This window comes from Bolinopsis microptera, chromosome 4 (genome assembly GCF_026151205.1).
Source record: "Bolinopsis microptera isolate Bmic1 chromosome 4, MBARI_Bmic_1.0, whole genome shotgun sequence".
In the NCBI taxonomy this organism is placed as follows: Eukaryota; Metazoa; Ctenophora; class Tentaculata; order Lobata; family Bolinopsidae; genus Bolinopsis; species Bolinopsis microptera.
Window position 1 is genome coordinate 12,311,275 of NC_087075.1, and position 12,931 is coordinate 12,324,205.

General features: G+C 47.1%; 1 protein-coding gene across 2 annotated transcripts; it reads right to left on the reverse strand.

The window, feature by feature from the left end:
- Nucleotides 1-5,322: 5,322 nt before the first annotated feature.
- On the reverse strand, nt 5,323-12,931 carry LOC134813877 (succinate dehydrogenase assembly factor 2-B, mitochondrial-like). Of its 2 annotated transcripts, none has more exons than XM_063821770.1 (4): nt 12,793-12,931; nt 10,787-10,911; nt 10,411-10,555; nt 5,323-5,774 (listed from the first exon to the last, which is right to left on the reverse strand). In XM_063821770.1, the coding sequence occupies exons 1-4, from the start codon at nt 12,925-12,927 to the stop codon at nt 5,700-5,702; spliced, it is 480 nt and encodes a 159-aa protein (XP_063677840.1). In that variant the 5' UTR covers nt 12,928-12,931; the 3' UTR covers nt 5,323-5,699. The 2 variants fall into 2 exon arrangements, with proteins under 2 accessions (XP_063677840.1, XP_063677839.1); XM_063821769.1 differs by lacking the exon at nt 12,793-12,931 and adding an exon at nt 12,577-12,730.

Genomic DNA, 12,931 nt, shown 5'->3' on the forward strand with positions numbered 1-12,931 from the left:
ATTGAAGAAATATAATTTGGCGTCACATCTTGCTTGTCACTTTCGTAATAATATACCAATAATCGATTACTTAGAATTTATCATAAAATCAAGCAGGCTGGCCATATCATATGTCTGGCAACTTTGCAGAGAAATAACATTACGTAGATTTAAAGGCAGTCCAGAGATAAGAGCCATACCTCCATACCAACTTGTATCGAATGACATGTTGTGTTTGTACTTTGTAAGCGTTTGTTTGCTGCTCCAATTTCTTAGCAAATTTAGTATTGAAAGCTTGTAGAGGGTATTTTTTATTTTAATCATTGTGGCCACGTTCATATTGTTTAAAAACTAAAGAGGTTTTTACTATTTAATTCAAAAACATCCAGATGTATTCGTGTAACCAATCTAAACTTCTTACAATTAACAGGCCCTCAGAATTGACGGGCTATGTCTAGTTTCCTGGTTCCAGCAGATTTCGGACTCAACAAACTTAAAAGCAGGCTCCACGGCAATGTCCTCATCTCTCTTGCAGGAGGAAAACAACTGCGGGCTAACTCTGTCATACTCTCCCTAAACAGTCCGATATTTGAAGGAATGTTTGCGGAGGTGGACCCAGTGCCCGAGTTAGATCTGAGTGAGTATAGCAGTGCAGCTGTTCAAATGTTCATTGAAGCTATATACACTGGGAAAGTAACACTGGACACAGTTTTAGTTAGAGATGTGCACAAGATAGCCTATGTTTACAAGGTAGCTTGGCTCCAGAGACGTTGTGAAAGTTATTTGGGAAGGTTGGTCTGCCATGTGGACGGAGATGATTACAACAGTCTATTTTACTTGTTTGAAGAGGCGAGATGTATAGTGGAGATGACAACACACAAATCACTTCTTAATGAGCTTATGGAGAAGATCACACGGTCTCACAGAACAAAAACTGATTTTGTGACCCGATACATGGCAGATTATGAGACTTTGTCCAAATCTCAGCTTGAGCTCATGATCAATGTGACAAGAGATGATCCGGCTATATTAGTGAAAATTGTAATACAACACATTGAAGCAAATAGTCTCATGTTTGATGACGCTACGGAATACATATTGACTAATTTGGATCTTTTGAGTTGCCTTTTGAGTGACAAAGTTCATTACGATTGTTTGTTCGACCTTCTCTTTGAAAAAGTCGTTAACTTATCATTCGATGATTTGAAACTCATAGTGACGCTGCACAAGTCCACATTCGGAGCTTACATGACGTCTTGCAAAGAAGCTTCCTGGAAAGGACAGAACAGTGACACAGGATCTCGACAAAGTGCCGTGTCGAGCTGTTCAACGCGATCAGACTCGGTTGATAGCTTACCAGTTATTTCACGTCTTGAGTCAGCAGGTAGTGTACGAATCAGTCCTGTACCTGAGGACACAGCTAGAAGCAAAGCAGTTGTTTACCAGCTCTTCCAGTGACAGCGAGTGAAATTTCTATAATAAGCAATGCTTCTACCATAGCAAGTGACTTTTCTATAATGAGCAATGTTTCTACCGTAGCAAGTGATATTTCCATAATAAGCAATGTCTCTACCGTAGACACAAAGTTTTCAGACCCGCCAAAAGTTCCAACAACTATTAATAACTTGTTTCATTCAGGCAAGTCCCTACAAAAGCTTTCATTTCACGGAATCATTGCTTTAAAGACAGTTCTGAACACCAAGAATGTGTCAAGCCTTTTCATGGTGATTGAAGCTCTGACATTCTTACCCAACATCTCGACATATCAAGCCATAGATCTCCTAAAATCCGCTACAAAGGAGCATAATTGGGCACGAATACCTCCCAAGTTTCTGGAAAGTTTTGCAAGACACCCCCACACGCAGCTAGTACAACAGATCAAGAAAACTCTAGCACTCTGCTCAACTAGAGACTGTTTGCAACTTGAATCTAAAAACTTTACAACTCTCCATGATCTGGTAACAAAAGGAGCGACTGTCCAGTTTCAGCTTCCCGCTAGATTTGGAGCGGGAAGATTTTCACTGGACGTTCAACCATTTGATAACGATAGAAACTTTGAAATCAAGTTGAATGACACGAAAGAATCCCAGGTACCAGCAGAAAAACTACATCTGTTCGTAAAAGAATGGGACAGTTACCGTGGCAACAAACTACTGAATAGGCATGTGACTTGGTGTGATAGACCAGTTGTTAGAAGAGGGAAGATTAGTTGGGGGGAAGTAACAGAGTTCCGGAGGATCAAACTTGTGGTGTATTGTGATATGAGGCTGTGAAACTTGTGGTGTATTGTGATATGAGGCTGTGAAACTTGTGGTGTATTGTGGGGGGGTGTCATGTCCGTCTATGTCCGCCTATGTCCTGTCCTTTTTGGATTCTATGAGACAACGGACGTGTTTTTTGGGACATTGGCGGACACGGACGGACATTGGCGGACTCGGACGGACATTGGCGGACTCGGACGGACATTGGCGGACTCGGACGGACATTGGCGGACTCGGACGGACATTGGCGGACCCGGACGGACATGGATGGACATTGGTGGACATTAGCGGACATTGGTGGACATTAGCAGACAAACATTTTGAGGACTGAAGAGTACTGAAGAGTACTGAGGAGGATGACTGAGAAGGATGGCTGAGAAGGATGGCTGAGGAGGATGGCTGAGGAGGATGACTGAGGAGGATGACTGAGGAGGATGACTGAGAGGGAGGAGAAGGATCAGGAAGACCCAGGAGGAGGAGGAGGAGGAGGACCCAGAAGGAGGACCTAGGAGGAGGAGGAGGAGAACTGAGGAGGATGACTCAGGAGGAGGAGGACTCAGGAGGAGGACTGAGGAGGACTGAGAAGGAGGAGGACTGAGGAGGATGCCTGAGGAGGATGGCTGAGGAGGATGACTGAGAGGGAGGAGAAGGAGGAAGAGGAGGAAGAGGAGGAAGAGGACTGAGGAGGAGGAGGAGAAGGACTGAGGAGGAGAAGGAGGACCCAGGAGGAGGAGGACCCAGGAGGAGGAGGACCCAGGAGGAGGACCCAGGAAAAGGCCCCAGGAGGAGGAGGAGGACCGGGGAGGAGGAGAACTGTTGAGGACTGATGAGGAGGACTGAGGACGAGGAGGAAGAGTAGGAGGAGGACTGAGGAGGGGAGGAGGAAGAGGACTGGGGAGGATCAGGAAGACCCAGGGGGACCCAGGAGGAGGAGGAGGAGGAGGACCCAGGAGGAGGAGGAGGACTGAGGAGGACTGAGGAGGAGGACTGACGATGACTGAGAAGGAGGAGGACTGAGGAGTACTGAGGAGGATGGCTGAGGAGGATGGCTGGGGAGGATGGCTGAGGAGGATGACTGAGGAGGATGACTGAGAGGGAGGAGGACTCAGGAGGAGGACTCAGAAGGAAGAGGAGGACTCAGGAGGAGGACTTAGGAGAAATGAGAAGGAGGACTGAGGAGAACTGAGGAGGAGGAGGAGGAGGACTGAATAGGAGGAGGAGAAGGAGGGGGACTGGGAGAGGACTGGGGAGGAGGAGGACTGATGAGAAGGATGAGGAGGAGGACCCAGGAGGAGGAGGACTGAGGACGAGGAGGAAGAGTAGGAGGAGGACTGAGGAGGGGAGGAGGAAGAGGACTGGGGAGGATCAGGAAGACCCAGGGGGACCCAGGAGGAGGAGGAGGAGGAGGACCCAGGAGGAGGAGGAGGACTGAGGAGGACTGAGGAGGAGGACTGACGATGACTGAGAAGGAGGAGGACTGAGGAGTACTGAGGAGGATGGCTGAGGAGGATGGCTGGGGAGGATGGCTGAGGAGGATGACTGAGGAGGATGACTGAGAGGGAGGAGGACTCAGGAGGAGGACTCAGAAGGAAGAGGAGGACTCAGGAGGAGGACTTAGGAGAAATGAGAAGGAGGACTGAGGAGAACTGAGGAGGAGGAGGAGGAGGACTGAATAGGAGGAGGAGAAGGAGGGGGACTGGGAGAGGACTGGGGAGGAGGAGGACTGATGAGAAGGATGAGGAGGAGGACCCAGGAGGAGGAGGACTGAGGACCGAGGAGGAAGAGGAGGAGGATGAAGAGGAGGAGGAGGACCCAGGAGGAGGAGGACTGAGGAGGAGGACTGAGGAGGACTGAGGAGGATGGCTGAGGAGGATGACTGAGAGGGAAGAGGAGGAGGAGGAGGAGGAGGACTGAGGAGGACTGAGAAGGAGGAGGAGGAGGAGGAGGACTGAATAGGAGGAGGAGGAGGGGGACTGGGGGAGGACTGAGGAGGAGGATGGAGGACTGAGGAGAAGGATGAGGAGGAGGACTAAGGAGGACTGAGGACTGAGGAGGAAGAGGATGAAGAGGAGGAGGAGGACCCAGGAGGAGGACCCAGGAGGAGGACTCAGGAGGAGGAGGAGGACTGGGGAGGAGGAGGACTGATGAGGAGGACTGAGGACGAGGAGGAGGAGTAGGAGGAGGACTGAGGAGGGGAGGAGGAAGAGGACTGAGGAAGATCAGGAAGACCCAGGGGGAGGAGGAGGAAGAGTAGGAGGAGGAAGCATCTAAATGTTACTTCCATTTTTGTCCGTTTTTGTCCATTTTTGTCCGTTTTTGTCCGCTCTATTTTTTGTCCGTTTTTAAAATATAGGGTACCGAACGGACAAAAAACATGATCCCCCTATAACAGCAAAAATTGAACATTTTATTAAGCAATTTAGGTGTCCATTAATGTCCGCCTATGTCCGCCTATGTCCGTCTATGTCCGCCTATGTCCGTCTATGTCCGCCTATGTCCGCCTATGTCCTGTCCTTTTTGGATTCTATGAGACAAGCGGACATAGACGGACGTGACACCCCCCCCCCCCATTGTGATATGAGGCTGTGAAACTTGTGGTGTATTGTGATATGAGGCTGTGAAACTTGTGGTGTATTGTGATATGAGGCTGTGAAACTTGTGGTGTATTGTGATATGAGGCTGTGAAACTTGTGGTGTATTGTGATATGAGGCTGTGAAACTTGTGGTGTATTGTGATATGAGGCTGTGAAACTTGTGGTGTATTGTGATATGAGGCTGTGAAACTTGTGGTGTATTGTGATATGAGGCTGTGAAACTTGTGGTGTATTGTGATATGAGGCTGTGAAACTTGTGGTGTATTGTGATATGAGGCTGTGAAACTTGTGGTGTATTGTGATATGAGGCTGTGAAACTTGTGGTGTATTGTGATATGAGGCTGTGCAACTTGTGGTATATTGTGATATGAGGCTGTGAATGGGACCCCACATTTCGGTTGTGTAGAGGAGGTACTACTGCGACATATTATCATTAATTATTTAATTGCGATCTTTACACTTATTTTAGTAATCAGTAAAACGATATATTTCCTAAACAAAAAAATTGATTTGTTGTATTATTAAACTGATCAAGTAAATAGAAGAGGGTCACTCCAACAACTTGATTCTGACAGAACTCAATAATATTGATAGTGCATCACGGTAAAATTATATCTTGCATAATAATCCTGATTTTATTTACAAATAAACTACAAATAAGATTTTCTCATAAATATCGCAATTTGCATTTAATAAAATAACGCTCGATCACCATTTTTCAATGGGCAGCTGTTGTTTCAATTCCAAATAGTTGCACTCATTTGATGAAGAGTCTTGGTACTCAAGGGTCACGGTAATTAAACAGATCAGGACGTTAGCTATGAGTATTATTCATGGAAACTTTTTCAGCTCTTTTAACTCCATCTTATTTGAGTTCAGGCTGTTGTGTCCTATCCTTCATTTCCTTGTTCTGCGTGAACTCAATGAGCATCTTCATCACCTGAAAAAGCAACATAATCAATCACTTTTGCGAAACTTAACAAAACTTTAAAAATTTGGATCATCGGAATCACTAGCAATTTCAAGCATTCTGATTTTGGATTTCAAGGGTTCTTCCTTTCATGCACATAATATTACACTGTGTCTGTGACCATCTCGTCTTAATTAAACTCCTTATTGTGACCCCTTACCTCGTTATCATAAGGAGGAGGTGGTTGTTCCTTCCTTATTGTGACCCCTTACCTCGTTATCATAAGGAGGAGGTGGTTGTTAAACTCCTTAGTGTGACCCTTTACCTCGTTATCATAAGGAGGAGGTGGTTTTTAAACTCCTTAGTGTGACCCTTTACCTCGTTATCATAAGGAGGAGGTGGTTGTTAAACTCCTTAGTGTGACCCCTTACCTCGTTATTATAAGGAGGAGGTGGTTGTTAAACTCCTTATTGTGACCCCTTACCTCGTTATCATAAGGAGGAGGTGGTTGTTAAACTCCTTAGTGTGACCCCTTACCTCGTTATTATAAGGAGGAGGTGTGGCCTCCTTAGTGTGACCCCTTACCTCGTTATCATAAGGAGGAGGTGGTTGTTAAACTCCTTAGTGTGACCCCTTACCTCGTTATCATAAGGAGGAGGTGGTTGTTAAACTCCTTATTGTGACCCCTTACCTCGTTATCATAAGGAGGAGGTGGTTGTTAAACTCCTTAGTGTGACCCCTTACCTCGTTATCATAAGGAGGAGGTGGTTGTTAAACTCCTTAGTGTGACCCCTTACCTCGTTATCATAAGGAGGAGGTGGTTGTTAAACTCGTTAGTGTGACCCCTTACCTCGTTATCATAAGGAGGAGGTGGTTGTTAAACTCCTTAGTGTGACCCCTTACCTCGTTATCATAAGGAGGAGGTGGTTGTTAAACTCGTTAGTGTGACCCCTTACCTCGTTATCATAGGGAGGAGGTGGTTGTTAAACTCCTTAGTGTGACCCCTTACCTCGTTATCATAAGGAGGAGGTGGTTGTTAAACTCCTTAGTGTGACCCCTTACCTCGTTATCATAGGGAGGAGGTGGTTGTTAAACTCCTTAGTGTGACCCCTTACCTCGTTATCATAGGGAGGAGGTGTGACCCCCTAGCCTTAGTGTGACCCCTTACCTCGTTATCATAAGGAGGAGGTGGTTGTTAAACTCCTTAGTGTGACCCCTTACCTCGTTATCATAGGGAGGAGGTGTGACCCCCTAGCCTTAGTGTGACCCCTTACCTCGTTATCATAAGGAGGAGGTGGTTGTTAAACTCCTTAGTGTGACCCCTTACCTCGTTATCATAGGGAGGAGGTGGTTGTTAAACTCCTTAGTGTGACCCCTTACCTCGTTATCATAGGGAGGAGGTGTGACCCCCTAGCCTTAGTGTGACCCCTTACCTCGTTATCATAAGGAGGAGGTGGTTGTTAAACTCCTTAGTGTGACCCCTTACCTCGTTATCATAGGGAGGAGGTGTGACCCCCTAGCCTTAGTGTGACCCCTTACCTCGTTATCATAAGGAGGAGGTGGTTGTTAAACTCCTTAGTGTGACCCCTTACCTCGTTATCATAAGGAGGAGGTGGTTGTTAAACTCCTTATTGTGACCCCTTACCTCGTTATCATAGGGAGGAGGTGTGACCCCCTAGCCTTAGTGTGACCCCTTACCTCGTTATCATAAGGAGGAGGTGGTTGTTAAACTCCTTAGTGTGACCCCTTACCTCGTTATCATAAGGAGGAGGTGGTTGTTAAACTCCTTAGTGTGACCCCTTACCTCGTTATCATAAGGAGGAGGTGGTTGTTAAACTCCTTATTGTGACCCCTTACCTCGTTATCATAGGGAGGAGGTGTGACCCCCTAGCCTTAGTGTGACCCCTTACCTCGTTATCATAAGGAGGAGGTGTGACCCCCTAGCCTTAGTGTGACCCCTTACCTCGTTATCATAAGGAGGAGGTGGTTGTTAAACTCCTTAGTGTGACCCCTTACCTCGTTATCATAGGGAGGAGGTGTGACCCCCTAGCCTTAGTGTGACCCCTTACCTCGTTATCATAAGGAGGAGGTGGTTGTTAAACTCCTTAGTGTGACCCCTTACCTCGTTATCATAAGGAGGAGGTGGTTGTTAAACTCCTTAGTGTGACCCCTTACCTCGTTATCATAAGGAGGAGGTGTGACCCCCTAGCCTTAGTGTGACCCCTTACCTCGTTATCATAAGGAGGAGGTGGTTGTTAAACTCCTTAGTGTGACCCCTTACCTCGTTATCATAAGGAGGAGGTGGTTGTTAAACTCCTTAGTGTGACCCCTTACCTCGTTATCATAAGGAGGAGGTGTGACCCCCTAGCCTTAGTGTGACCCCTTACCTCGTTATCATAAGGAGGAGGTGGTTGTTAAACTCCTTAGTGTGACCCCTTACCTCGTTATCATAGGGAGGAGGTGTGACCCCCTAGCCTTAGTGTGACCCCTTACCTCGTTATCATAAGGAGGAGGTGGTTGTTAAACTCCTTAGTGTGACCCCTTACCTCGTTATCATAAGGAGGAGGTGGTTGTTAAACTCCTTATTGTGACCCCTTACCTCGTTATCATAGGGAGGAGGTGTGACCCCCTAGCCTTAGTGTGACCCCTTACCTCGTTATCATAAGGAGGAGGTGGTTGTTAAACTCCTTAGTGTGACCCCTTACCTCGTTATCATAAGGAGGAGGTGGTTGTTAAACTCCTTAGTGTGACCCCTTACCTCGTTATCATAAGGAGGAGGTGGTTGTTAAACTCCTTATTGTGACCCCTTACCTCGTTATCATAGGGAGGAGGTGTGACCCCCTAGCCTTAGTGTGACCCCTTACCTCGTTATCATAAGGAGGAGGTGGTTGTTAAACTCGTTAGTGTGACCCCTTACCTCGTTATCATAAGGAGGAGGTGGTTGTTAAACTCCTTAGTGTGACCCCTTACCTCGTTATCATAAGGAGGAGGTGTGACCCCCTAGCCTTAGTGTGACCCCTTACCTCGTTATCATAAGGAGGAGGTGGTTGTTAAACTCCTTAGTGTGACCCCTTACCTCGTTATCATAGGGAGGAGGTGTGACCCCCTAGCCTTAGTGTGACCCCTTACCTCGTTATCATAAGGAGGAGGTGGTTGTTAAACTCCTTAGTGTGACCCCTTACCTCGTTATCATAAGGAGGAGGTGGTTGTTAAACTCCTTAGTGTGACCCCTTACCTCGTTATCATAAGGAGGAGGTGTGACCCCCTAGCCTTAGTGTGACCCCTTACCTCGTTATCATAAGGAGGAGGTGGTTGTTAAACTCCTTAGTGTGACCCCTTACCTCGTTATCATAAGGAGGAGGTGGTTGTTAAACTCCTTAGTGTGACCCCTTACCTCGTTATCATAAGGAGGAGGTGTGACCCCCTAGCCTTAGTGTGACCCCTTACCTCGTTATCATAAGGAGGAGGTGGTTGTTAAACTCCTTAGTGTGACCCCTTACCTCGTTATCATAAGGAGGAGGTGGTTGTTAAACTCGTTAGTGTGACCCCTTACCTCGTTATCATAAGGAGGAGGTGGTTGTTAAACTCGTTAGTGTGACCCCTTACCTCGTTATCATAAGGAGGAGGTGGTTGTTAAACTCCTTATTGTGACCCCTTACCTCGTTATCATAAGGAGGAGGTGGTTGTTAAACTCCTTAGTGTGACCCCTTACCTCGTTATCATAAGGAGGAGGTGGTTGTTAAACTCCTTAGTGTGACCCCTTACCTCGTTATCATAAGGAGGAGGTGGTTGTTAAACTCCTTAGTGTGACCCCTTACCTCGTTATCATAAGGAGGAGGTGGTTGTTAAACTCCTTAGTTTGACTCCTTACCTCGTTATCATAAGGAGGAGGTGGTTGTTAAACTCCTTAGTGTGACTCCTTACCTCGTTATCATAGGGAGGAGGTGTGACCCCCTAGCCTTAGTGTGACCCCTTACCTCGTTATCATAAGTAGGAGGTGTGACCCCCTAGCCTTAGTGTGACCCCTTACCTCGTTATCATAAGGAGGAGGTGTGACCCCCTAGCCTTAGTGTGACCCCTTACCTCGTTATCATAAGGAGGAGGTGTGACCCCCTAGCCTTAGTGTGACCCCTTACCTCGTTATCATAGGGAGGAGGTGTGACCCCCTAGCCTTAGTGTGACCCCTTACCTCGTTATCATAAGGAGGAGGTGGTTGTTAAACTCCTTAGTGTGACCCCTTACCTCGTTATCATAAGGAGGAGGTGGTTGTTAAACTCCTTAGTGTGACCCCTTACCTCGTTATCATAAGGAGGAGGTGGTTGTTAAACTCCTTAGTGTGACCCCTTACCTCGTTATCATAAGGAGGAGGTGGTTGTTAAACTCCTTATTGTGACCCCTTACCTCGTTATCATAGGGAGGAGGTGTGACCCCCTAGCCTTAGTGTGACCCCTTACCTCGTTATCATAAGGAGGAGGTGGTTTTTAAACTCCTTAGTGTGACCCCTTACCTCGTTATCATAAGGAGGAGGTGGTTGTTAAACTCCTTAGTGTGACCCCTTACCTCGTTATCATAAGGAGGAGGTGTGACCCCCTAGCCTTAGTGTGACCCCTTACCTCGTTATCATAGGGAGGAGGTGTGACCCCCTAGCCTTAGTGTGACCCCTTACCTCGTTATCATAGGGAGGAGGTGGTTGTTCCTTCCCTGTCATCCAGTAGTAGAGATCCCAGTCAGAGTCCACTGTGTTTATCAGAATATCAAACTGTTCTACTATCTTGCGGGGCAGACTCGGGCCATGTTCAGAGAAAAATGTGCTGAGAAAAAGTTTAAAACTTGGTTATCCATTGTGATTTGAGAATCAGTATGATACGGTCCAGGCAAGTTATTCTTGAAATGCAATAATCAGTCATTCTGAAACTATTGATAATTATATATGACATTCAGCCATTGTTCTGGCAAGTGAGAAAAGATTTAATACAACTGTTATTTCGATCAATTCTTTGAAGAGTCTCCTGAAGAGTCTCTCTCTGTTAATAAAGACTGACCTGAGGATGAGACAGTTCTCTGCAATGCCACGTTTCCTACTCTGCCATATCAGTCTGGCCCGTAGAGATTCTTCTGCTTCGTTGATTCTAGCAGGGTAGCTAGGCACTGTGAACTCTGTGTCATCCTGAAATATTAAGTTTAGCTTTTATTGTCACTCCTAATCACATTATGAGTAAAGAAGAGATATTTAGTGTGCACCTTAGAGTGAACAAACACTTAAAAACCCAAGGGAAGTTGGTCGTTTAGCTCCGGACAGTCTATGCAACGTCTATGCAACGTCCGTGCAACAACAAAAGAACCGTCTATGCAACGTCTATGCAACGTCCCTGCACAATGAACACTCTATGCACACTCCCTGCACGGTCAGTCTATGCAACGTCTATGCAACGTCTATGCAACGTCCCTGCACAGTACCATATGAACACCGGCTACTAGCCGGCTACTAGCCGGCTAGTAGCCACTTTTGTAATAACAGCTCCTCAACTTCACATTAACAACCGGCTACTAACCGGCACTTGAAAAGTGGTCACTAGCCGGCTACTAACCGGCTACTAGCCGGCTAGTGACCACAAAGTGGCTACAAACCGGCTACTAAGCGGTCACTAGCCGGCTATTAGCCGAGCTCTAAAGCAGACCTATTAGTAGCCGGTTCTAAACCGGCTACTAGCCGGCACTTGAAAAGCGGTCACTAGCCGGCTACTAACCGGCTACTAACCGGCTAGTAACCACCAAGTGGCTACTAACCGGCTACTAACCGGTCACTAGCCGGCTCTAAAGCAGACCTATTAGTAGCTCGGCTAATAGCCGGCTAGTGACCGCTTAGTAGCCGGTTAGTAGCCACTTTGTGGTCACTAGCCGGCTAGTAGCCGAGCTCTAAAGCAGACCTATTAGTAGCCGGTTCTAAACCGGCTACTAGCCGGCACTTGAAAAGCGGTCACTAGCCGGCTACTAACCGGCTACTAACCGGCTAGTAACCACCAAGTGGCTACTAACCGGCTACTAACCGGTCACTAGCCGGCTCTAAAGCAGACCTATTAGTAGCTCGGCTAATAGCCGGCTAGTGACCGCTTAGTAGCCGGTTAGTAGCCACTTTGTGGTCACTAGCCGGCTAGTAGCCGAGCTCTAAAGCAGACCTATTAGTAGCCGGTTCTAAACCGGCTACTAGCCGGCACTTGAAAAGCGGTCACTAGCCGGCTACTAACCGGCTACTAACCGGCTAGTAACCACCAAGTGGCTACTAACCGGCTACTAACCGGTCACTAGCCGGCTCTTAAGCGGACCTACTAGCCCGGCTAATAGCCGGCTAGTGACCGCTTAGTAGCCGGTTAGTAGCCACTTTGTGGTCACTAGCCGGCTAGTAGCCGGTTAGTAGCCGGCTAGTGACCACTTTTCAAGTGCCGGTTAGTAGCCGGTTGTTAATGTGAAGTTGAGGAGCTGTTATTACAAAAGTGGCTACTAGCCGGCTAGTAGCCGGCTAGTAGCCGGCTAGTAGCCGGTGTTCATATGGTACTGTGCAGGGACGTTGCATAGACGTTGCATAGACGTTGCATAGACGTTGCATAGACGTTGCATAGACGTTGCATAGACTGACCGTGCAGGGAGTGTGCATAGAGTGTTCATTGTGCAGGGACGTTGCATAGACGTTGCATAGACGGTTCTTTTGTTGTTGCATGGACGTTGCATAGACGTTGCATAGACTGTCCGGAGCTAAACGACCAAGTTACCAAACCCAATTACGTGTGACAGCAACTAGCAAGGACCTCAAAACACCAACAACCACAAGTCTCACCCTATGTGGCTCACACTCCACAACAATATCCCCAAACATTGTTGTTACATCCCTGGTTTTCTTGTCCCCAGAACTTAAGGCCCTTATCTTCACAGCTTGAGAGATAGAACTGCTACATTTTGGTGCGATGCGACCCACCAGGGATCTTAACATACCTAAACGTCAATAGAGAATTAACTAATTAATTGATTAATTAAATATTAGGGGATAAAATACCTTGAAAGGCTCATACTCAATCATGATGTCGCCAAATCCAGATCTTTTGTTATCATGACTGAGTGCTCTGGACTGTGCTTTTTGACAGAGTACTGTGTTGCACTTGGGAACTATCCGACACAAGGACCTCAACATACCT

Coding starts and splice junctions, on each gene's coding strand:
- LOC134813877 (XM_063821769.1), bottom strand. CDS start 12,729: ATGTTAAGATCCCTGGTGGGTCGCATCGCACCAAAATGTAGCAGTTCT. Junction 10,912..12,576: donor TGGAGTGTGAGCCACATAGG/GTGAGACTTGTG, acceptor TTAATATTTCAG/GATGACACAGAGTTCACAGT. Junction 10,556..10,786: donor GAGAACTGTCTCATCCTCAG/GTCAGTCTTTAT, acceptor ACTTTTTCTCAG/CACATTTTTCTCTGAACATG.